At 34.7% G+C, this 27,275-nt stretch overlaps 1 protein-coding gene across 1 annotated transcript in view; it reads left to right on the top strand.

The window, feature by feature from the left end:
• Positions 1-27,275, top strand: part of BicC (protein bicaudal C) — a 104,420-nt gene extending 77,145 nt beyond the window's left edge. The window contains exons 10-16 of the mRNA XM_069843982.1: positions 3,411-3,830; positions 5,634-5,747; positions 8,103-8,243; positions 10,618-10,754; positions 11,517-11,718; positions 13,850-13,969; positions 16,500-27,275. Of these exons, the coding sequence (XP_069700083.1) occupies positions 3,411-3,830; positions 5,634-5,747; positions 8,103-8,243; positions 10,618-10,754; positions 11,517-11,718; positions 13,850-13,969; positions 16,500-16,576 (1,211 nt within the window). The 3' untranslated portion in view covers positions 16,577-27,275. The remainder of the gene's footprint in view (positions 1-3,410; positions 3,831-5,633; positions 5,748-8,102; positions 8,244-10,617; positions 10,755-11,516; positions 11,719-13,849; positions 13,970-16,499) is intronic.

Here is a 27,275-nt window from a genome sequence, read left to right as displayed (position 1 = left end):
GAAGTTAAATATGGATTATGTAGATATTTTTTCAATTCTGAATTTTTAGTTACCCGGCATCGGTACTGATTTTGTGACTTCATTTTTCGTTCCTTTTGGTTTTTTTCTTTCTTTTCGTATGTTTTTTCTCTTTTTCTTCTCTTTAATATGCATATATTCATAACATGCTGGTATTCATTGCGAAACAGTTTATTTCTTAAATTTTTATTATTTTTTAATCCTATTAAAATTATTTTTCATTTTAGTTATTTTTGGAGTCGAAGAACTTGCTATAGAGTGAATGGCTTGCCTTTAAGCCACAGAGCACAACGGCATTGTTAAATTTTATAAGTTCCTAGAGGAGCTGTTGTATTACAATATGTATTATATACATATAATCTCCAATTTAATAAAAACTTGTGATAGCTTTTTTGACACTACTGTAAAAATAAGGAAATAAAAGTATAGAAAAGTAAGTGTCTGTGTAGTTAATATCTCAAGACCTGTAAGAGTAGTGGATAACACCCAAATCCATGCATGGAAAAAATGAAACCAGAAACAGAAGCATTCATAACCACCATTTAAGATTAAATGTTGAGAATAATGCATGTAATGCTGGTAGGCCTATTCGAGAACATTTTGAAACAATCGGAAACGTGATTTCATCAGGTTTCATGTCAGTAAGTTGGTCTAATAAATATTTACGACGAAACAAGACCAACAATGATGTACTGGTAAGTATCTTCATTGACAAATGTATCAGATTTATCTTCCTGACATATATCAGAAATGGTATGTTCTTTTACTGATACCAGTTGATTTTGTACATGTTGTTGTTCAGTCAACTGTCCGAAGACAGGTCTGAACCTCACAAGTGATACTTATGAGGCAACTAGGCCAGGAGATAATGGGATAGAGTGACCAGCTTTCTCCCTCCTTTGCATACATCGCCGATTAGCTACATACTTCACTAATCAGACTTCAGATGCATACCTTCCTCTGACACATATCGTCAAGTGAGATGTACTGCCTGATAATGTACCTACATAATCGTATGATTTTATGAGTTAAGCAGATGTACACTAACAGGCAATAAACTGGATATTTTAATCTGTAATTTTGATAAGAAATCATGCTAGATACAGTAATTGACTTTGCTGTAGGCTACTGTGAAGATCTCAGAACTTGGTGTGTAAAGAGGAGAGCTGGAAAGGAGCTAATATAATAATTTGGAATTGTGATGAGTCTAATGTTGTGAGCAAAAACTGAGATTATACCTGTTGTAATTGAATCAATTGGTCACACATTCCGGAAGTTGGTACAACTTGACAAAACTACCAGCACAGGGAGAGGAAAAGGAAAATCTAAGACATATTTTTGTAAATGTTTGTACTCCTATCTTCAAATCTGCTTCTGAGGAAGCTAATTTATCTTCGAGTGAATCTTCTATATACCTACAACCTTCTAGTTGTTGGTAATAATGAAATGGTGGTATGAGATGTCTACAACGACAGTGATGTAAGATGAGAGAAGATTTCGAGAATGATATGAGCAGAGATGATGATATAGTATGAGTGATGATGATGATGATGATGATGATGATGATGATGATGATGATGATGATGATAGATATTGGTGGAGAATGATGATGATGATGATGATGATATTGGTGGAGATTGACGATGATATGAGATATGATGATGATGATGATGATGATGATGATGTGTGATGGTGATGTACGATGATGATGATGGCGAGGATATGAAATGGTGATTTTTGACATATTGATGATGTGATATAATATGATATGTTGACAGATGAATATGATGATGTTGACTGATGATGATATGTTGAAATGATGATGACATGATGATGATGATGTGAAATGGTGTATTATTATTATTATTATTATTATTATTATTATTATTATTATTATTATTATTATTATTATTATTATTCCCATTCTATCCTCTACATAACAGAAAACAAAATCTGTTTCCTTGGGACGGGCACTTCCCACTACCATCAAATTAAGCTGACAAACCATGAATTCTTGGGACTGATCTGCATAGAAACACTATGTATATTTTTATTTATAACAGTGTACCGTAACATAATATGATGTAATAAAGAGAATATAATTCAATCCACAACAGAAAACTTGTCACTCAAATGAAAAATCAAACTATTAAGTCAAATTGGCGATGGAAACTGAATGATACAGGGTCTTCAGTTGGAGTCTGGAACCCAATCTCCGCCTTGATTCTGTGAGTAAGTATGTAAATCATTTTTATGCTAAGAGGTTGCTGCTCATAGTTTGGTGCTTAGTACTTCTGTGATAATTCTTATTGTTTTTTTTTTTCTGAATCAGTAGGACTTCAATTTATTACTGTTTCCCCACACCAGGATTCCATACTTTAATATGCTATGAAAAAAAGTAAAATAAACACATCTTAGGTACTGCCCGGGTATTTTGTCTCTAATTACTCTTAAGAAGTAGTACAGGACTCTGGACAGTCTTCGAGAGATATATTCGATGTGGCAATCCTAGGTTAGTTTTGCATCAAGATGGATCTATCACCTTTCCTTCAGACCCTTCTTCTTTTTTCAATGTCAGAATTAATTTTTGAGTCTTCTTTTCCTTTAAAATTAACTTATTTGCTCTGAACCATTCTGCTGCTTCCACAAGTGTACTTGAGGTTAGCTGACGCAGTTCTACTGCACTAGTCGAACATGTTATGAAAGAAGTGTCATCTGCATATAATGTTGATTTATCCATAATGTTACATTTAAGTGACTTTATGGTCATTTTTGACAGTAGTTTTTTGAGTCACTGTTAACATAAGAATATATCAATGTTAACAGTGACTCAAAAAACTGTTGTCGAAAATGGCCATAAGTTCATTTAAATATGCGCTCCTGCATACATTACATGTCTAAAATGCAGGTAGTAGGCCATTGATGATACAAAGGAGGAGAGTTCGGACGGCACCATGAATTGGGTCTCGGCATAGCTCAGATGGAAAGAGCGCTCAGTGCACAAAGCTGAGAGGTCCTGGGTTCGATTCCCAGTGCCAGAGCGAATTTTTCTCCAATAATATAGATATTAAAATTACGTTTGACTATAATGTGTTTTAATTTTATTTAAATTACATTTTACAAATTCGTTTCTACCTTTGGAGTTTGTTTCATTTTTTTTCTTCTACCATTCATTTCCTATTCTTTCCACATGCACATATTACTGTACTATATTATAATATTTTCTGTTTCAGTAATGTATTTATCAGAAAAATTCAGAGTTACTTTTTCTGAGATTAGGTTATGGTTGCCTGTAAGATTGACACCAATGAAAATCTGTTCTGAACTAAATTTGTATTTTGAAATGAAGGGTATACAGCCTATATTTGTGATCAATCTCTTTATGTTGGCAGACATGTATAACGGCACTGGGAGGTGTCAGTTTCTCCGCAACCACCTGACGCTGAACACTGCTGGCTGTGTAGGCCTCCCTGGCATCAATATCTCCCCACTGTCAGCCCCGATGTCGCCATCATACCCCTCTCTTGTGGGCAACGCATGGGGCAATGGCTACACCTCGCCGGTGTGCTCACTCATGCATTACCCCATCATGTCGTCAGCCTCGGTCAATCCATTCATGAATATGCAGCAACACCAACACCAACATCCTCTAATGATGCACCAAGTGCCACAGACCGTACCCTCGCGGGGCTCGTCTTGCAGTGCCTCGGTGGCTGGCAGTACCAGCAGCAGTGGCTATAGCAGCCACCGCATGCTCGGCAACTTCTCCAACAGCAGCTTGTCTTTGGCGTCAGACACCAAAGATAGCAATGGTGAGAAACTATACTTCTCTGAGGAGGTAGAGGAAATTATGTTTATTCGTTACTATCTTTAAAATTAAAACAATTGAAATAATGAAACAATAGTCTTTAGAGACAATTAATATTAGGTACCCTCCACAAAACTGGCTTCATTTATACACCGACGGATCCTTGATCTCCAGAGAACAAGGTGCTGGTGCAGGTGTTATGTGCTGTCTCTTCTCACTTTATAGATCTCTTGGATATGGAATAACAAGTTTTGATGGAGAAATCATTGCAATAAGTGAAAGTCTCAGGAATCTTCTATGCCACATAAATAAATTTAAGAATGCAGTTATATTGTCAGACTCCAAAGCAGCTATTCTATCAATAGTCTCTAAACACACACCTTCATCTCAAACGGCAGAAATAACTAAAATGCTCTCTCAATTAATATCACTCAATAAAAGAATTGTATTCCAATGGATACCATCCCATTGTGGAATCCTGGGAAACGAGAATGCAGATGCTTTAGCAAAGAAGAGCAGCACAGCTACTTACAGACCTGTTACTAAATCTACATATTACTCTGTGAAAAGATTTATTAAATCTACATACTTAGACATCAACAAACAAAATTTGATAACATAATCCCAAGGGAAAAAATGGAACTCTCTGCGTCATAATCCAGTTAATTCCCGATTTACCACGAAAATCGGTTGTAGCTGCATTTAGATTGGCAACAGGCCATGATTGTTTGGCCAAACACCTGCATAGAATTGGAATACATCAGTCTCCTAACTGCCCATTGTGCAACTCAAACCAAGAAATGGATTCGGAACACCTCAAAATCTGTGCTTCATTGGCTGGCCAGGAGACTATCTTTGAAAAATGTTGAAGTGCAAGAGGTCAAATGACTTTATTGTCAAATGCCTGGCATTAGAAAACAGCAACAACATTCTTTGCTGTCTGGCATATTTCGTCCTGCTCTGGAGTGTCGCGGTTTTTTTTATGTTCACTTCTGCTATTAGACTACTGAAACCGTGATTAAATAATTATTTATGCTATGAATATTAGTGCAAAATGCTATGGACAGAGTCAAGACAAAATACAAAGATTGAAAACATATATTAACATTAAAATATAGAAATTCAGTTACATCATAAAATGGATTAGGTATTAATTTACCAACAAAAAAAGTACAGTTTGAAATCTTAAAACATTTACAGTAAAAGCCTCTTGACGTAATTTATTAAGCAACATAGTATCCAAAACATTAGGTACGGTACCTTCATTTCATTTTAGTTAATCTGGCAGTAGGCATCAGACAGTATTGCATCTTGTTGGATAATCATGAATATCAGATCTAATATAATGCTCACTTAAGGTAGACTTAATTCTTATCAGAATTGGTTACTTACCAGTACTTACAAATGGCCTTTGTATTAAAACAATTATATTTTGTGAGGAGGAATAGAAGTTATCCCTGGCAGGGATGTTAATATGAATTTATGAGAGGGAGATAACTTTCCAACAGGGGAGAACGAAATCCTCCTCATCCCAACTGTTAATTCACACCCAGCGAACAGATAATTTTTATGTATACTAAGATTTGAACAGAGTAGCTCTACCAAGTTTCAAATTGAATTGGAAACATAGTAATAAAACTGTTCAACTATGAAATTTTTTTGGAAACAGCTCTGATATGAGAAAAAGATCCATTAAAGGAACGAATTGCATAATAACTCCTTTTACTGTGGTAACTTAAATTTCTTAGTTATTCAACTCAGAGGATGTAAGATGACATTCTACATTGTCAGAATTTTGTTGTTGCAGTATTTTCATCTCTAAGCAGTAACGCAACTCCTTTGTCAAGTCCTGCACTGAGTCCTCAGCGAGGTAATTCACCAGTTCAGAAGAATGGGATGCAAGCAGATTCGACCAATGCTGGTAAATAAAAACCGACTTCTTGATTTTAAGGTTACAAAATGGGAACAATTTTCAGCTCCAAGTTAGCTGTAGAATTTAACTTCATTTCGAATGAAATGAAATGGGTAATGAAATCTTAACTTTTATTTAAATATACCAGTACTTTCTCTGAACAAAGGTTGCCGAAGAGATACAAAGTGTACGAGAGAATTTTAATGTACAATTAATATAATTTTTATTATTGGAATCGAAGTTCTTTAGTTCTTCAGAGGAATAGTAAGAAGTGCCAATGAGATGGAATAACAAAATTACGTAGTAAGATTCCAATTTACAAGGGTATCATGTAGAAAGATAGTATAAGTAACAAAGATATTGGTACATAATAAGATAAGAATACAAAGTTGTCATTTTTTAAATATTGGATAATAACAAAGACACATATAAGGGCGCCTATGTGTATTTTCCTGGTGGGGGGGGGGCTGATGAAGGTCTGAGCTACCAGAGTGATGTGAGATCTACCATGAAAAAATGTTCAGTAATTTGCCCTTGTGAAAGGAATTTTAGAGCATCTGAACATAAGTATTATGAGCCAATTATTTAAGGGTTTCAAGCACAAGTTTTCATAAAAATGTGGCTGAAAAATAATTAACAAAAGATAAAATTAAGACACCTGAACACAAAGGAAATACATATATTTTTGTCAATATAAATCAAAGTAATATCTTTGTAATAAATTTAAAACAATAATAATAGGTAGGTAAATTTAAAAAATGCAATCTTCGCATACAAAGATTGAAGAACATAGTAACTCTTCCAGAGTTTCACATTGAATTGAAAACACCATAATAAAATTTTTAAAACTACATAATTCCTGCTCTCTTTACGAAGTCCAGACCTTTTATCTCTTCTACAAATAATTGTTAGGAAAGAAATTATGAATTAATGTTCTTAATATTAATTTACAGGCAATTCCAACATACATAATTTAATTTCGGAATATAAAGTATATATCCTGGGCTTACAAGGAAAAGATACTAAATCCAAGAAGATAGTACCGGTATTGAGATAAATCAACTTGAAAGTTTGAATGTTTATGAAAAATCTGGTTTTGCATTTAAAATTATTTATTCCTTCTTGTTAAATAATACATGTATTAAGCTACATATTAGCACATTTTGCAGATGGAATTATGGTTTTAACACAGCTAGGGCAGAATTGAATGAAACTATATATTCACAGATTTTGGACTTCATGATATAAAGAGTGCGTTAAATGAGCGATCTTTTTAGAGGCTAAATCACAAGCTTCCTAAGAGTACCAGTACTCTTTAGAATCAACACTTATCATTTCCACAGTAATGCACAGCAGGTACTGGAACTGTGTCACATGTTGGCAGAGTGTTGTACCAGCCATGCAAATTTTCAGGATATTTGCTCGACAGACTTTTATTACCATAAATAACTCATTTTTCGCATTTTTGTACTTGATACCTTTTCCTTGTAAGCCCACGATATATGCTTTCACGTGTTAATTAACTAGTCAACAAGATAACATAGTAATCTTCATCTTACGATGTTTGGTGACGTAAACACGTCCGTTGATGTGACATATTAATGAATTTAAATACTATTATAGTCACAATCATCCCATGGTATGAAAGAAAAATTTCACAACCTCGAGCGGGAATCGAATCTGCGACTTCCTGTTCAGTGGTAGAGCGCCTGACCGGAGAACAGGAAGTCGCAGGTTCGATTACCGCTCGAGGTTGTGAAATTTTTCTTTCATACCATGGCATGATTGTGACTATAATAGTATTTAAATTCATTAAAGATAACATAGTTAATTAACACGTGGAAGCATATATATGTACTTTATATTCCGAAGTGATATAGCGTTAAAAGTTGTGTAATCAAGATATATACATAATTTAATATTTTACATAAATAAAGCTGAAAAGTTAATATTGTAGAGCTTGGCAAGGAGGATTCTTTTTTTCTCCTCTTAATCCGCGCCCATGGATACATAATAAGATTACAGTAAGCAAAGTTTATCATCTAAGATGATTTCTTAGGAGAACCAATAAAGAGATGTTCTTAATGAAATGATTGGTGAGGTTCAGTTTTTCACAGAAACTTGCAAACAGAGGTACCGGTACACTTCCCCTAGTATGCGACTTTTAGAATTCCTTTATTATATGTCCTTATCTTTCATATCATTATTAATGAATGCAGATAGTGGTAGGTTGCCTTGTCTGACTTCTTTATTAATAGATACGAAAATCTTTATTACAAATAGCCTATTTATCCATTTCGTCTTCAGATTGCATCGGAAGTTATAAGAACAAAAATGTGAAACTCTTCGCTCCTTCTGTTTCAGCTCTGTGTAACATGGGACCGGACCTAATGACTTGTACTGACCGCAGAGCCCCTGGGTGTGAGAGGAAGTCCCGGGAGCTCGCAGCCCAACAGTCATTCAACACATTTGATTTCGACAAAAAGAAGCTTCTGGCTTACCAAGGTATTAATTAATGTTACTTTAAACACCCGGTTTTTGCTGGTCTCAGGTTCACATAATTATTTCTGTCATGAACTGAAGTGATCTATCACTGCTGTTAGTTGCACGTGTTAGAAGCTGTTCCACTGTAGTTGAAACATGGCATAGTCATCTCGCGCAGGTTACGTGGGTGGCAGCACGTGAATATCTTACGGAGTAGATGCATTTTCGATCACAGCCAGTGGCGGCTCCTGCATATTTCTTAAGAGGAAAGAAGTTAACAGCGCAAAATGACACATTCTTGAGAGAAAATGCTACAAATTAGCTACATGTAAGACCAGATAGTGTTAGGGTTGGCCTTCCCTTTTGTATAGCAATAATCTGTTCTTGTAAACTGAGTTTCCTAAATTGTCCAAAATATGTTTTCACTTTCATTCATTGTTGGATAATTGCACAAATTAACAATTACAAGGAAATTCACAAACTCGCAGCATTTTTCGCGCACACTACAGCATCACAAGTGATGGAAGAGACTAGCTACTAACACATAACCAGAACCGTTTTACGGAATTGGGAATGGGAAATATTCTGTTAGGAAAGCGAGAACACTGCACCCACTCACGTGGTCTGTGTTGCTACATGTACATTTTACAAGTTCAGTAGGCTATCACATGCTTTTGAAGAATGTCAGTTCTTGTAAAGTCATACTATCATTATTGTTCAAAGCTGCAGGTGACTGATTAATTTTTTATGTTAAAAATAATGTAGTTTGGAGTACTTTCAATTTCAAATATATTTGTACAAAACTGACAACTTGGCTGTTGTCCTGTCTAGTAGACAATGAATGGAAGTGAATTTCAGGGGCCAAAAATATCTGCGATACTAACGTAGAACTAACTACTTCCTCTTTGTTTTATATAAATCTAACTTCAACTTTCAGATATCCTCGAAAGTTTCAAACCATGAATAGTAGCTTATATAAAGTGCAATGAATAATATATTTTTTTTTATAATTAAAAAAAAAAAAGTTTATATGATGTCTTTCATAGCTTTGCGTTAAAACTCTTTTTATTGTCTCCTCCTAGATGTGTTATAGTCTGGTTGAATGCAGCATCGTTAGATGGCAGCTGTAGCGAGCTTGCTGCACGACTAGTCGGTTTCTATATTTCCCGCCCATGTGCTGATTCAGAGAAGGATCTCCTCCCTCTCCGTTCATTTACTTGCTTTAAAACTCTGCCTCTGTCTCGCGCCGTTAGTAGCCTACTCTGTTGTCTATATGTGTTAACTGCAGTAAAGGAGAAAAGGATTGACATTTCTCCACACAAACAATCTCGCATCTTTCTCACAGTTTTCTAGCAGCACATGAATGCGCGTCATTTAAAACTCGATCAACTGAGGTTTTCTTATAGCTGTGAATTTAAAAATTATCGAATCTTCCTCGAATTTCAAGGCATATATTTCATTTGGTATTTACTTTCAAAAGAAGAAAAATGTGAGGAGGACGTTCCTCCCTTCCCTCCCCCGAGGAACCGCCACTAATCACAGCACACACAAGGTCATGCTTCAACCACCGTGGAATGGCTTCGAACTGTGCCAATCTGCCCTTTAAAACTGGAAGTAAAGGCACATCGTGAGTCAGCTAATCATTAATGCATTTTACTCTCTTACATTGTCTTGTGTCGCAGTGGTTATACACAACGAACCGTGAGTAATGTATTTAATTTAAGAGGATTATTCTTCGAGATATTTCAAACAAAATTTTAATAGAATTTTGATCGATTTTGCTTTCTTTGGGAGATAAAAATTATTTTATATGAAACATTTCATAGCGTGTTTTGGGAAAGTCATTGATTTAATTGCCAATATGCTCAGTCAGTTTAAGAGAGCAGTGTATTATGATGATGAAAGATTGAAAGAATTTTAGTTTTGTCCTTCAGATGTGCAGAAATTTGATTCGAACAAATGTAGCATTGTAGAACTTTTTGCAGAACAAAAAAGTTAAATTTGTTCGCATCAAGGACAAGCCTTGTGTAATAATTATTGTCAACAGATCAAAAACTGAAACTGGGAGTGATGGTTCAATACATATAATTATATATATATAGCTTTATATTGTCTAATGTCGGGTACTTGACTGTTCCTCATTCACCCACGATGGTTCAATATAAATTTTATTTCACTTGTTCTGCAGCATTCACTATTATGCATTGTTTCTTTTGTTATTAATGGGATAGTTTTAATTATTTTTCTGCAAACTGGACACTGGTATGATCATTTCAAGATTAACCTATTATTTCTTGTATAACCAGTAATGTTGTTTTCAATTATTAGTTTGTTATGAACATTCGTCCATTTTAATAGTAGAAATGATCGAGATAATTTGTTATTACGTTGGCAGCTATGCAGAACAACAAGCCGGTGCCTGGGGACCTGCGCATACCAACATCTGCGTGGTCTGGCTACGGCTTCAGTCAGTCCAGCCCTGCACCTAATGTGGACCACAAGCAAGAGAACTTCGCCTCCCCAATACATGATGTAATAAACTTCTTTTTTGGTTTAGTTCTTGGATGTCTGTACCTTCTACACCCGAATGCATTTGTTGCATTGGAGTAATACTGAAATTAATTCATAATGTTTATACGAATTACTGGTACCTTCGAGATACAGTTCATAATGTCTGATGAAACATCATCTGTGGTTTGGGTTGGTTTGATTTGATTTGGTTTGGTTTCTATCATACTTCGTCTCTTCCCCCAATTGTCGGGAATTCATTTTGGCTCAGGTGGATTTAAGGTAGAAAAAATACGATGTACAGCTTTCATCGAGTCTCAAACTAATATGTTTGAAAACTTGCAGCAGATTTACTCCATATGAAAGATGCCTTTATTCATGAATGAATATGAACAAAAGCAAAATTCTATATTCAGGTCCACCATTACTTTTTCAATGTAGATACAATAATGATTCTGGTGGCCTTTGGTAAAAAATTAGTACTAGTGTTATTTGCGACTCATGGTGTTAATCATAGTACAAATTTAGTTATTTTTGCATTGCTGTTCATTGATGCTTAAACATTCAGCGCTTTCATCGTCAAGAAAGTTGGGGAGAGAGAAACTTACTTGTTACCAGCAATATGTAGCTTTGTAAATTTGGTGTGTGAAAGATACTTGTGCTTCGTAATTTTACATAATTTTCAATAGCGAAAGTACAGTAGAAGTTTCAGAACTAAGCATTACAGCAGCTAGCTGGTCACAAGTTGAAGCTGTAAACTAATTGCATTAGTGTTGTTGGTTGCAGGAGACTCCTGGCACTGAAGCAAGTCCAAACCAATATTCGCCCTCGATGCTTCCGAACTCCACTGCAGACTTGGAGGGCCCGTCTTTGGGCACAAGTAACTATTTAGATTCCACCCCGACCTCTACTGTAAACCAGCTAACTGCATTGAACGCTCCAGATATGGTTACTCTACTCACGACCCTTGGGCTTGAAAAGTATATACGTAAGTTTAAGGCACAAATGTGCTAAAGAAACCAGAATAATCAATAACTTTAAAAGTTGGTCAATAACTTATCTGTTATATTTGATATAATTTAATAAGTAGTCATGTTTTATTTAAAAATTTTCTTTAACTGGGCAAATGTTTTCAACTTTATAGTTATCGTCAGATCCTTTTATAAATATTTTCATTTATGAACATACAGACATTGAAATTAATCTCTTAAATAAAATTATATAAATATGTATAATTACAGTTCTTAAATGTACCCTGGTTTTACTATTTGATCAAAATTATTTCATATTCATTTAAACATCCTATGTTAAAAGTGATTACCTCTTCTATAACGAAAAACGTGTATGATTCCTCTGGCTACATGGGAGATGATCTGAATTTGTTGTCTGTTGAAAGTAGTGCACGTAAAATACATGTACGTTTATTTTCTTTACGTAATTAATAAATTAATTTCGACACGAATGTTTTATGAGCAAGTTTAATACTATGATCTGAGACAGTCACGCTGCCGGCATTAGAACTGACATACAGCAGAGAAAAACCACAAAATTGTTCATTATTATCAAATGCATATGTGTGTATATTTTTAACTGTTCAGTATTGAACATTGATTTATTACTACATGAATTGTTTGATTTATTTATGACTAGATTATTCTCAATATTTTGTAGCCGTAATGTAGTTTCTTTCTCCTCAATTTTTGCCTCAGAATTAAAAAAAAAGGGGGGGGGAGAGAAATTACGCAAGTAAATACAATATTAGCTTCATACTTTTCCCTCGTATAGATCCTTGTTAACATTATACGCACTGGTATCTGTTCAATTTTTGTTGTGAATTTTTTATTTTTATTACTTTATATGGTATTTTACATCTTTGTCGCTTCCTAAATCATACTCAATTTGTCTATATAGTCACCATCCTTATCTTCCTTCTTTCTAATCTCTTCCTTATATTTTTATTTTTTCTCTTGAACTCTCTCCAGTTCCCCTCTTCAGCCCTTTCTGTCTTCCCCTTTTTAGTTCTCTGTGCATCTTCTCCTTTTTCTAATTCTCTGTTCATCTTCCCCCTTTTTCCGACTCTGTCCGTCTTGCCCTTCTTCCATTTCTGTCCACCTCCCTCTTCATCCATCTCTCTATTCAGTCCATTCTCCTTTGTTTCAACTCTGTTCATTTCTCTCTTTCTGACAGTTTTTTTTATCTTCATGCCTCTCTTTCTGCTTCTCCATTGACGAATTGTTGTTGTTGTTTTCTAATGCCAGGCGTTTGACAATAAAGTCATTTGACCTCTTGCACTCCAATATTTTTCAAAGATATTATCATGACCAGCCACTGAAGCACAGATTTTGAGGTTGTTATACAGCCAGTATTCCATTGTAAGATGTTTAGTTGATTCTGTACCATTAAAGTAGTCCCCGCCCTGAGGTCTGATTGGGGGACTATTTTACCTCCGTATAATTTTACCTTAATGGTACTCATTTCATATTGGAATTAAATGGCAAGTTGTAGCCGATTTAAGTGAACACCATATTTTAACGTTTTGGTGGCTGCTTCATTCACACACAACCCCCAGAATGTATGGAGGATCACACCTGCTGTTGGTCGATGGGTCCATTGGACCTAGCTGGGAGATCTTGTTGATCACCAGCTTTCCCTCCTTAAGCCACTGGAGGACGATTTTAGTGCCATAGCAGGTCAGCACTAGGAACAGAAAAGTAGAAAGAGGAGGAAGGAAAGGGAAATGAACCCCTAGGCCTCGAATGCTCTAATGCCGTCAGGGTCGAAGAAAGTAAGAGTTCAGTCAGAGGACTGGATAGGAAAGGGTAAAGAGGGAATTAGGTATTGGATAGAGGAAAATTATACCAAATTCAGTCTATAACTCATCAAGATGACCAGTGCTAATGGATGAGTAGCCCCTCCCTTTAGTTCAGCTCGTAAAATTATGCTTGACGAATTACAGACGGCTTTTTACCTCGCAGATCTTCAGTCGGAGGTCTAAATTATTTTCCCCACACCTCTGAACACCAGATATATAATTCTGTTAAATGAACATGAATGATTTTGAATGGAATGTACATGTTCCTTTGTAATGTTTTTAATGTTGATATTCTCGTGTGTTTTAGGTCATTTTTCTAATCATGAAATAGATCTAACTACATTCGCTTCACTCAATGACTCTGATCTCCGTGAAATTGGAGTGACTGCTTTGGGAGCTCGCCGAAAGTTACTTTTGATAATTTCTGGTAAGTTGAAAATTGTATCTTTTGATAGATACGAAGTGTATCCACTGTGTAGTCTTGAAAGTTTAAATTTGACACTTACAAACTTCATTTTAGAATGTTGTGACTGACTGAAAATGCAGAACATTTAAAAAACGATGACTCCTACTGTGAGATGACCAGGTCTCTTCTGTCGAATTGCATTATTAGTCATGTCAGTGTCTCGCAGTAGCATTCGGCATTGACGGATCTCCTCTCTCCTAATCATTGTCCACACCCAGATCACGATCTTTTACCAACAGGGGTTTTTTAAGTTCGTGAAGCGGGGGACAAATGCATCAATGTCTGTTGGGACTATGTAGAAAAATAGACGACTAATGCTTCTTTCTACCCACATCATCTAGTATCTCGTCAATAAAGTTCCCTGAACTGACTAGGGGAAACTTATTTTCCGATATCCCTCGTATTTTGTATGCATCATTCTCAGATAAATAGACTCCTAGAAATGCATAGTGAATATGAACAAAATTCTTCCAGTGCTTCAGGAGAAATTGCATAAAGAGACTATATGCCCGAAACTACTTCTTCAATATTGGAGATGCTTAAAACGTGTATTTCCGTGAAAATCTCGAAATAATAATTTTGTAGTAGTACAATACTTCATATACAGTACCGGTAATTAGAAAGTAAATAAATCTATGAAGTCAATCAATATAGCAAATAATGGAAGAAAGCATTTATAAACAAAATCCAATTGCAAACAGGTTTTTTAAATGTACGTACTTTGAAAATGGTTCAGACAAATTTTACAGTCACATTTGCTTTATCGGTACGCATTTTATTTATGTATTAAAATAATCACTGGTTGTTAAAATAATCAGTGGTTATTCCTATCTTCAAAAAGAGAGAAACTTTTCCAGAAAATTACAGACCCATATCACTTCTACCAGTCTTCTCCAAAGTCCTTGAAAAAGTAATGTATAAAAAATTATATCATCTAGAAAGTTATAACATTTTCGTCCCAAACAGTTTGGATTTAGGAAAAATAAATGCACGGAAAATGCAACATTTAGTTTAACTGAGAAAATTCTGGAGGCAGTTGACAAAAATTACAAGTCGGAGGGATTTTGTTTCATTTATCCAAAGCATTTGACTGTATAAATCATAATATGCTGCTAGGAAAATTAGAATATTATGGAATTAAAGGCATTGCAGACCTATGGTTTCACTCATATCTCACAGATAGAAAACAGAAAGTCGAAATCAATGCAACTATGAAATCTAGTTCAAGTTAAAATTCAGCCCATAATGTCCCCTCAGGGCACGGGCCTCTTCCTAGGAAGGCGGCTGGTTAAGGTGATCCTGGTTAGCCATGCTGGAAAGGCTTCTCCTTTAAGTTGTAACACTTTTTGCACGTGTTTGGGCAACTATTAATAATGAAATTTCTTAAGAATCAATATTAGATCCCCTACTTTTTCTAGTGTTCATATTAATGATCTTGCCCCCCCCCCTTAATAAAAAAGACGTAGGTTATCCCGTATTATTTGCAGATGACACAATTACAGCCAATAACTCCAACGCATTCCAATCCTCAACAGAGGTAATTATCCTCAAAATGTGATTTTTTTTTTCAGCCAATAAATTAGTATTAAATTGTAACAAAAATAGAATAATCCAATTTAAATGCTGTCAAAATTCAACCTCGCAAATATGAAACCCAATAATTAATAACAGGTTACTAATAGAAACAACAACAACCAAATGTCTTGGCTTACAGATCGATAATGTGTTAAATTGGAAAAATTATATTAAAGAGACTAGGCCCAAACTTGCTAGCAACAGGCATCTATAATGAACATCGATCAAAATACCCCTCATTTCTCGTGAAAGACAACTGAATAGACTACAGTGGACTATATTGGACTTTATGTTGTCAGCAAACAGCTGGATACATTAAGAAGATTGATTGATTGAAACTAACCCCAAACTAAATTCAGCATATTTTGCTATTAGATTTATGCAAGAAATAGTAAATATCAATACCTTAAAAACAATGTGAAGAGTTCGCGGGAAAAACGATGAATGTCACAGTTTTCTTAAGGTTGGTGTCATTATCTAATTCAATGGATCACTGCGAAATTTAATGTTGTTCTTATGAAAAATGGTAAAAAGGAGAATTATCACCACGAATACAGTGATCCTTTCCTTTATTTTCTATAGAAACAGCACTACATCTTGCAGTTATAGACTCAATTAGATCATTATCTAATCCTTAACAGAAATGTGACATTCATCATTTTTCCCGCGAACTCTTCATATACTTTGCATTCATCCACTCGGTAATGAGTTTTAGAATAATATTCTGGGGAAATTTCACAGATAGTAACAGTATATTCCTACTACAAAAAAAGAGTAATTAGAATAATAGTAGGTAGCTGTATTATGTCTTCTATCATCAGTGATCATATAAGTGTTAAAAGAAGTGTATCCAAGAATAAAGAGTGAAAGAAATAAAATCAAATAAAATAAATTTATTGCGGATTTATGTTTACAGAGTTCAACAGACGTCAGAACCGATTTTGTGGGAGTGCTGCACCAGGTGCTGAACGCAAAGGTTCGAAGCGACTCTAGTAAGTAACATTGCTGCTGCGGTCTAAGTTTGGCATGATCTCAACACGGACTTGTTAGGAATTCGTTACATGACAAATATTTATGTATAAAAACGTCATATTTCTATATTGTTTAAAGACTAAAAGACTAACACTGTTGGTTCAATATTAATATATAAAGCTTTACACAAATATAAAATGTTATACGAATTTGCTCAAAGATAGCAGACTGTTCCAAGAAAAATTACAAGGGGAGTTTCGAATCCCCACATCTAGGATGTTGCAATCGTGTTACCATATTTTTTACCTTTGTAGAGTTTTTGAAATTGTGATACTTATGATATTAACTTTAATTATGTATGATGTTTTTATTTAAACTATATATTGTATTTATTTACAGTGTGTATGTGTGTGTGTTTAGTAGTAGTTCGTAGTATGAATGTAGGAATTTGAATACCATCATGATAATGTGCCTTAACAGAACTACACTTTAAATTTAGAATACTCTTCATTCCGAGAAAAATTTTGAGACTCCGAAATGGAAACTGTTGTAATGCATTGGTTCCACACTTTGAACGAAAGCTTTAAATCAATTTGCATCTGTAATGAATGACAGCATGGTTTTATAGTAGTGTTCTCTTCGTGAATGATGTTCGTTAGTAACATAATGGAATAGTAATTTTAGACTACTATTTTACATTAACCTATTTTCACATCCATTTTAAACTTGTATTTGTGTGTGTTGTCATTCGCAGTTACCAGGTATTAACGCTCAACTTCATGCAAATGATTTGTGATGTTACTTTGCATTTAAAAATATCATTATAAATTTGTACAACTATATTTGGAGGTATATCAACGTGTCTCCATAGATGTAAGTTTAATATTTGTTTATTTATTTTTCTAGAGTTTTGATAAGGTTTTGTATGTTAACATGTAGTTTTTCGGCATTTAACTTGTCAATTTACTGGCAGAGTTAAAAGTAATCGAATGATACACGGTTGAGAATTTTTGTATTAGATAATTTGTTGTGGGCGTTACAGCTTATTATTTCGACCTGTCAGTGGAGAAAGAGATTTTGTATGTGCGTGTTTGTATTAACGTATACATTTCTTGTATTCTGTGTTAATCATCACTTATTCCATCTTTTTAGCGATTAACACAGCATACAAGAAATATAGAGTGATAAACTCGAAATAAAATTAGTTTGGTTGTGCAACTCCATTACGAGTTGTATAAGGTTCATTTGCTAACAATTTCTCTGCAGAAATTTGTGATTTTGAAGTAACGATTTTCTTAGTCCGTCTCAGATTTCAAATATATATATATATATCTGGGTTAAGATGTTAAAATTTTGTTGTTTAAATGAATTCATAACTTAATTTAATTCGTCTAAAATTTCAAGTTTTCTCGATTTTCTCAAATCTATTATTCTTAGGATCAGAAAGCTCAAAGCCTTCACAGTAACTTTTAATGAAGTTTTCTTCATTTCATCTCGTTTTATTAAGAAATATTGAATCTGTATTATATTTACTAAATTTTATAAATTAAATATTTGGTTTCATTAGTTGATTTGTTCTGAAATAGAACGGCTGCATTCAGCTAAGAGCATAAAAACACGGACACTGCACATCCAAAACTAAAATAAAATAGTAGTAGTTCATAGCACTATGCTGGACATGTGGTGAAATGCAGCAGTATGTTGTATGGTAGTGTTATAAAGTCTGTTTATGATGATGGATAGAGACTCGGAATGTGGAACCTTGCATTAGAGACGCGTTGTGTACAGGAGCAAGCTCTCCTTCCTCTATTGATATAATATGTAATTGATAAATGTCTGTCCGTCCGTTTCACCATGTTTCTCAGAAATTGCACTTCGATGGAATTAAGGATTACATTCTTATAAACCACCGATTCCCAATTACTTTTCTTCAAGGGTCATGTAGAAATATTAATCTTCAGATGCGGACCAGAAGATATATGACCATGTAATACTTAAATACTTGAGACAGAATTTTCAATTTTTGGTTAATTACAGTGTTGAAAATGTTTTTCTTGATGCTTGATATTTATTGGTAGTAACCTTTAATTCGTAGGTAATAACTTCAACAAATTGTTTTACATCTGTTTTATATTTAAATTGACTCAGGAACATCTTATTTTTTATTTTATTTTCACCATAAATTTCCATACAGAAATATCGGTTTCGTCAAGATAATTGAAAATATTCTATATTGTCATTTACACTATAAAAACAATGTAAAAATTTTCTTACAGCGTGATATGAGCACAATGTTCATTGGGAATTTCATTTAAGGGGTGGATAATCTCAAAGCATTTACAGAGGAATTCAGGAGAAAAAAGGGCCATTACATTGAGGGATTATAGTACGGGCGATTCTAAATGGGAGGGGGGAGGGAACATTCTATAAACACAAGTCTTATTCACAGCGGTTTTGGACAAGATCAATCAAAACCACGAGGAACATGAACAATGTAGGTGATAGTAAATTAAGTAATTGTTACCTGTTGTATTTAATTGCTCATTTCTCTTTACGTAACATGTTCAAAAGCACCACAATCAAACTCGATGCACTTTGCAGCTCGTGTAGCCAGGTACCTTGCTGCTGCTAATTTGAGCTGGTTCGAATATTTCTTAATGTGGTGATAATCATTTAAAACGTGGCCAAGTAATTGCTCCCTTGTTTCCACTTTGCGCTCTTAAGTCAACCCCACAAACAGTTTAATGGTGTAAGATCAGGTGACTTCAGTGGCCAAGAAATGACACCATCATGACCGATCCGATGCCCAGGATAGGTTTCATTGAGATACTGGATCATTAGACAGCTGGAATGTACAAAGGCCTCATCATATTGTCATGCTGAGAGTATATACTAACCTGTGTTGCCAAAGAAACATCCTCCAAGTATACTGGTAACACATGCGCACATGCACATGGCCAATATAACAAAGACAATAGTGCAACCTAATGTCGTTTTGGTTGCGTCTGCATCAATGTGAGCCATTATGTGAGATTCATGCCTGTTATTTTCAAATAGCTATTTCTCTCATTGAAAATAAGACATAATATGTTTATTTAATGTTTTTGCTTTAGAATTGCCCATACTATCACCACTTAATGCATGGCCCTTTTCTCATGAATGATCTTTTAGAAGGCAGCTGTTTGGCGTCCATTTCTGAAACATTCTTTTATAATTTGTTTGTGTCACAGAAGCTTGATTGACACTTGTAAGTTCATGTAAATATTTACAAAATGTATATTGGTATTGAAAGTTTCTTGAAATTTGGAATATTATTCAACAAATTTTGCCCAAAAACAGTAATATCATAAATTTAAAATTGTAGCAGGATAGAATTTGCACAATTAGTTTGGTCGAAGTTAACATTGATAATTATAAAAATCTTACATTATAATAAATCATTCGTTAATTGGAAAATTTGATACAGTACCTAGTCTCAAATCTTCATGAAATCTATTAAACTAGTTTAGTGATATATTAAAACAGTTGAATTCCCCTTACCCCAGTTTTTATTTAACTTTCCTTAGTGTTTAACTTCATTGAGTTGATCTTAAGTTGCAATTGCTTTTCTTGGCAGAATTGTAAATATGCCGACATTCTTCCATCGTAATATAAAATATTATATACTTCCCATTTTGTCTAGAGTGAATTCTAGGCAAAAACTAGTTACAATGCGAATTTGAAGGCACATTTCATGCTGTTAAATTTAGCCTTTTCTCCTGTGATATTATTGCTGTAATACGCAGTTACAAAGTTTGTTTGGGACCACAATATAGCCTATATCTGGTAATGTTCATAATGCTGACATAAATGGATATACATAGCTGACATCGAACTGAAAGATATGAATGACGTTACACATTTTCTACAAGAATGTCTGTGTATTATGCACAGAATTGACAAAGGTGTATACTGGAAAATTTTCGTGCTTTAATGATCTGATTTTGAAATAAACACTGACTTGTGCAAATGAAATGCACTGCAAGAATTCTTTATACTGGTACAAGTTTGATCTGTGGACTAGTGAAAATTACACATATTTTTAGTTCTCAATTTTATCAGATTTTGACTCTGAAATCACAACTGTTCATTTGGTGTATATTGATAAAATTTTTGATCTTTTATGTTATTAACTACTGGTCCAAGATTTACTGCAATAATGTTATGAGATTGTCAGTAAAGCCTCATTTGCGAGAGTATTTTAACATACACCTTGTTTTCATTATATGCCTTTGGAGGTTTCTCCATTTGTATCTCATTCATATTAAAAATTAAGAAATAGATTTAAAGGTTATGGGTTACATTCTGCAGAAAGAATCCCTCTATAAATTAGAAAAAGTAACGTAACTAAACATTTCCTACATTATTATTATTCCTATATTTTAAACTTCTTGTTTGGGAAATTGAATTAATTTTTAGGTACACTGGAAGCACGATATACCCCTAATAGATTGTTTGAAGGACATACTTCTCACCTGCATTGTAGCTTACCCACTGTATATCAGGTAAACTGTAGAGTGACAAATGATGAGTCGGAAACGGTGGAAAGAAGACTTTGCACTTACTTACGGCTTTTAATAAACCCGGAGATTCAGTGTCATCCTCACATAAGCCTACCATCGGTCCATATCCTGAGCAAGATTAATCCAGTCCCTGGCATCATATCCTTTTACCCTCAGGTCTCCCAGCTAACACTACCGGTATATACATTTCTGGATTCACCCATATGTGCTACATGCACTGCCCATCTCAAACGTGATTTAATATTCCTAATTATGTTAGGTGAAGAATATAATATGTGCAGTTCTTCCTTGTGCAACTTTTCCATTTTCCTGTAACTTCATCCCTCTTAGCCTCAGATATTTGCCTAAGCACCTTATTCTCGAACACCTCTGTTTCTCTCTCAAAGTGAGAGTTCAAGTTTCACAACCATAAAGAACAACTAGCAATATAACAGCTATTTTATAAATCCTAAGTTTGTTTGTTTGAAAGTAGACTGGATGACAAAGCTTCTTAACCGAATAATAGCGTTTCCCATATTTATTTTCTGCATTTAATTTCTTTTGAGTGTCATTTATATTTGTTATTGTTGCGCCAAGTTACTAGGGAGGATCGGAAAGTAATGCACAACAATTTCTTTACGGTATACAGTACTATTATGGTTAGGACGTTTGCAGATAGTTAGTTTGAATCTTGCGCTACAGACAGCAATGGCTCGATTAAGTGTCGCCCTGGTGGAACAAGCAGTAATTACTGAGTAAAGATAGAATGTGTGCTAGCATCATCTACTTGTGAAGAGCAGTGATGTGTAGTCCGTTTTTTCTGAGCAAAACAAAAAAGCCCGAATGAAATCCATAGGGAAATGTTGGAGATATATGGTGCTGATTGTCTGGACCATAGCAACATCTCCAGGTGGTGCATGTTCTTCAAAGAGGGCAGAGTAAATCTTACCAACGAAGCACGTTCCGGCCGACCAGTGACTGCTGCAACACCATCCAATGTCAGAGGCATTGAGGCGGCAGTCACCCACCCTACAGTCCAGACCTCGCTCCATCTGAGTTTCAACTCTTCAGACCAATGAAAAAATTCCTAGAAAGCCAACGTTTTGGTTCGGATGAAGAATGAAATCAGTCGTGCACAGGTAGTTATACGCCCAGAAAACGGAGTTTTATGAATGAGGTGTACTGAATCTGGTGTCACGATGGGGGAAATGTGTCGAGAGGCTTGGTTCATGTGTTGAAAAATAGGTAAAACCTGTAGCTTTTTCTGCATTATTTCGTTTTGCTTACCTATTAAATACGTTGCTACAAAAAATTGTTGTGCATTACTTTTCGATCCTCTCTCGTATTTAAACTTTTCCACCTCTTCAAAGGATAAATTTCTAATTTTTATATTTCCATTTCGTACTATGTTCTGTTCATAAGACATAATCATATACTGGTACTTCGTTTTTTCGAAATTTACTTCCAAACCAGACTTTGCACTACTGTACATAAATTTAAGTTCTCTCTCTCTACTTCTCTGCATTTAAACCATTAACAAGTCCATACACTTGTAAACTATTTAGAAACAAAACAATCGACCATGCTCCATTATAGTAATAATGGGGATGGAAATGGCACGAGACCAACTCCAAATAATGGGGTTAGCGATAAATTGTAATGCAGAATCTTTCTATGCATGCTAATTTACTGAAACTCTGAAATTAATAATTTCACTAATAATGGTGTTTTCTCTTGGATAACATACTCATCTCCTCATTACATCCAAATCCTTGGAATATTAGACTGCATTACAGTGTGTTATTCAAATATAGATATAAACTGCAGAAGTGACGAGAGAACGGTGAAACAAGGCAAAAAGTTCTAAAAACCATAGGTCCGTTCCTAAGATATGTCATCACTGTGGCCACCAACTGAATTCACTTCCTACATGTTCGAACCTGATAGACTTAATGGTAGTGCTTACTTCCATTTTTTATTTACGTAATCTTTTGGATGATGTGCCCCTTCGGGAAAAGCAGCTGCTGTGGTACAAACATGACTAAGCTCCGGCTCAATATCATTTGAGCGTTTGTGAGTTCTTACACACAAGCTTCCGCAATAGGTGTATTGGCCATGGCTTACCAAAACCATGGCCTCCCAGGTCCCCAGACTTGAATCCTCTGGATTTTTTAGGGTATATTTGAAATATTTTGCGTATTCCAGTCCTGTTGATAATGTTAAAGAACCCGGGAACTCAATGTCAGTGGTTGTCAGTATATTAGAAACACACGAGGGATATTCGAGCTTGTATGATTGTCTAGAAAATGTCTTGATGCCTACCTTGTCATGAACGGTGGTCATACTCATAATTGAGCACAAATTTTAACACTCTCTTCTTCCAGTGCATATCGGCTATTATGTTACCCCAGAGCACCTGTACTAACGAGACATAATAGAACCCCATAGATTTGGGAAATGACTGGTTTCTGGATCTAAGTTTATCAGGACTTTTTGCCTTGTTTCATTGTCCTCTACTTACCTCTGTAGTTTGAACTTGTAATATTATGAAACATCCTGTATATCAGACTTGTACTGTAGACCTGTATTTGATGGACTTATTTTCTTTTTAATTCCTTCGCAATTGTCTTCAATTTGGAAACTTTTAGCCTGCTTGAAATCTAGCATTCCAGTAGATCTACATTTAGTAAAGATGTGAATAGGAATGATTGCGGGGGGGGGGGGGGGGTTCAGTCAATGTTAACCTGTATCCACTATTCTGTCTCCTTCTCAACATCCTGGTTTCAATCCACATATAGAATGAAAATGAAGCTAAACTTTTTCCAAACACTTCCAATCCAATTTACCCTTTATTATTATTATTGTTTAGATCACAACTTTATCTTAGCATTTACTTTACAGCTTAGTTTTTCACTGTGCATAAACTGACAATGTCCTCTTTAAATAATAATAATATAAAAAGAATCATACCGGTAGTTCAACTTCATCTCCTTTTTGTATATCGGTAGGTGATGTGTATATAGAAAACTAATCATATACTACTACTTACTAAAATTTCATATTAATACTTACGTTTGCTCATAACAATTTAAATTATGTGGCGCACAAGAAGGATGGTTGCACACCTTGGTTAAATTCAGCTCATTCGAATTCTTCCTTTCCAATTACGAATGCTGATGCCAATACTTGTTCGAAAATCACGTTCTATGGGATCCAGTTTCTCAATACATTGAAAGTTTTGTTGCTTTTTGCAGAATGATATCCAATTATTCATAGCAAGTATTTTCATTATTTGTTAAACACTATAGGTGAATAGTGTTCAGATCAATAACAATTATATTTGAGTATAATGGTTGAGATGGTAATTGTTCCTCTCTTAGGTTTGTATGTTTCATTCATTATACGAAAGTGGTTTCACAATTACAAGATAATTACAAATGACATTTAGTCTATTTTCTTATCGAAAAGTAGGCCTACTTATCTGCCTCGTGGGCACACTACAATTTGTTGGCTTATTCTATTTGATCTAGCTTGTTTCAGACGAATAATTCCAGTCTCAGGTCCTTTATTTGAAAGTTGCTAACCTATTTTGGTTATATTCCAATGTTTCAAAATATGATCACTACTTTGTATTTTTTACGTAATGTCAGACTGTTGCTTAAAGAAGATTTCCATTTAATTAAATTCTCGGTTTGTGGAAGAAAAATGCAAATTACACTTAAATTTAACTCTTAAAATTTTGTATATAACTTATTATTGATTTGGTTTTCGAATTGTAACTGTTTTTTTCCCTCATTCTTCTGCCAGTAAACAGTTCGCAGTTATTCTTTCAAATTTGGTTTTTTAACATGTGTTGAAATCTTTAGATTCTATATTGCCATGCATAGTCAACTGTGTACACCATATATACGAGGTAATATCCAAAATATTCAGCACTGGTGCTGCCATCTGGTCAAAAACTTATTTTGGGCTTAATGACCGCCATCACCTTCGAAGTAGCCCCTTCCGCATGTACACATCAGTCTCAACAATGCTGTCGTTTTTAAAATCCATCCTAGAAGTCTTGTTCTTTGAGGGTGTCCACATCACTGACTGCATTTCTTCTTGAATCATCTCAATTGTGTCGAACCGACGGCTTTTCAACTTGATTTTCAATCAGGGAAATAGAGCAAAGTCGCAGGGTGACAAATCAGGCGAGTAGGATGGGTGGGGGGCAACAGTCATCTTGTTTTTGGTAAGAAAGTTTCTGGTGAACAAGGAAGTGTGACAGGATGCATTGTTGTGATGCAAAAATCACCAAAGTTCGGACGACCTCTTTGCACATTTGCATGAAACCATCGCAGAATGTCCCAGTAGTACGTGGAATTGACTGTTTGATTTGCTGGGACGAATTCTTACTTAGTGCACAATCTCCTTGTCTCGCCTTTTTTTCTTTTTGTCTTGATGAGATTAGGCTCTTCCACTGGGGGGATTGTTGCTTGTCTCAGGGTCATAACTGTAAATTCAACTCTCATTGCCAGGGTCTCCATAGTACTTTTCTCGAGATTCGCACAAAATTTGATGCGCACTCACTGTTCCTTTCTCGGATCGCTCTTGAAATCGCAACACACCACAGATGAATGAAACGCACAAATCTTAAGATTTTTGTAGGCCTATACAATTTTCATTGCCTGATATGGCTAACATAAATTTGAAATATGTTGCTTGAACTGAGGTATAGTGGTTGATTACATGAACAAAGGACGTTTGAAGAAATATGCAGATAGTGTATTTCTTTGAAAACTTGTTATCTTGATACTTTTTAAAGGACTAACCATGTAATCAGTATTCTTGGATTCATTAAAGACATTTGTGGGAAGTTAATCTCACGATTGGTGCGATTTCACCTGCACTAAATAAGTGTCTTGTCAAACGGAAACCAAATTTAGTTACGAAATGTCTTCTAATTGTGTAATAAATGTTTCCTGACAATGATAACGTGGCATCAACTATGTCAACTTTATAGTGCTAGTAAGGTGGAATTACAACTTGTGTTTTGTAAGTATAGTATAGCCTAAATCAGTTTTGTTACAATGTGACCATGGCGATAAATAACGACAATGTAAAATACAGTCTAGTATATACAGTCACGAAGCTTGAGTTGTGAGTGTACTAGGAACAATAGACTGTGTCGCTACTATTTTGCATTGTCTGTAATGAGGCGATATTAGCGATCCTAGTGGTTAGCAACTGTCTATGGATGCATATTTACTATGTATTGAGCTTCGTGGCTGTATATAATGTTAATGTGAGCAGTATTGTTACACTTGATATTCAATCTACTGACTTGAATGTATGAAAGACTGAATGGTTCTGTGGAATTCAGACATCACAATGACACGAAAGAAAAAGTAGCATCAACAGAGTTGGCTACTGTATGTATATTGAATGTGGTATGTAATTCCTTTTATTCATGAGGTGACATGCTGTATAATTTCTTAATTGTCTACAGTAAACTGTTTGCATTGGACATAAAGTTTCTTTAAATATTTTGTATGAGATACTTTAACATAATTATGTTTTGTTGGCAGTGTCTCATAAAAACTAGGTAGGCTTATTTTTTTTTTTTTTTTGACTTGTGGTAATTTTCATACACACATACGAAGGTTAAATGCAAGTTTTCTCAACTTAGCATTAACGTGTGAACACTTACTACCCTTTTTTACACAAAATGAAAGATTTTTTTAAGTATTGATGTACTAAATACTCTTTATTCAAAGTCACTGATATTACGTTGTTGCATTTATAGAGGTTCCTTCTTGTCTGTCAGCAACTTTAGCTAAAAACAAAATAGAATTAAAATTTAAAATGCTGGTAACACTCGATTGGAAGACAGTACCAGTATTTACATATTTCGAACTTTTGTTCGTCATGATTTTATACGTCTTCCCCAAAAAATATTCCTGTTTCAAAATTATTCAGTAAAATTTTCTCTTGTTGACATATAAAAATATGATATTTGTAAATAGCGCCTGGAGTTTTCTTTTTGGACTTACGACGCATAATTTTAAATTAATGAGAAGTTAGCTCTAGTAGTGATGCTGTATCTTGTTACCTAAAATCTGATTAGACTTGTTTTCTTAATCAACACAAAATTTTCGTATGGTACTCAATCTGCTGAAATCAAAATAAAAAAATAA

Source organism: Periplaneta americana, chromosome 13 (genome assembly GCF_040183065.1).
Source record: "Periplaneta americana isolate PAMFEO1 chromosome 13, P.americana_PAMFEO1_priV1, whole genome shotgun sequence".
Taxonomy (NCBI): Eukaryota; Metazoa; Arthropoda; class Insecta; order Blattodea; family Blattidae; genus Periplaneta; species Periplaneta americana.
This window is presented reverse-complemented; position numbering and strand designations above follow the sequence as displayed.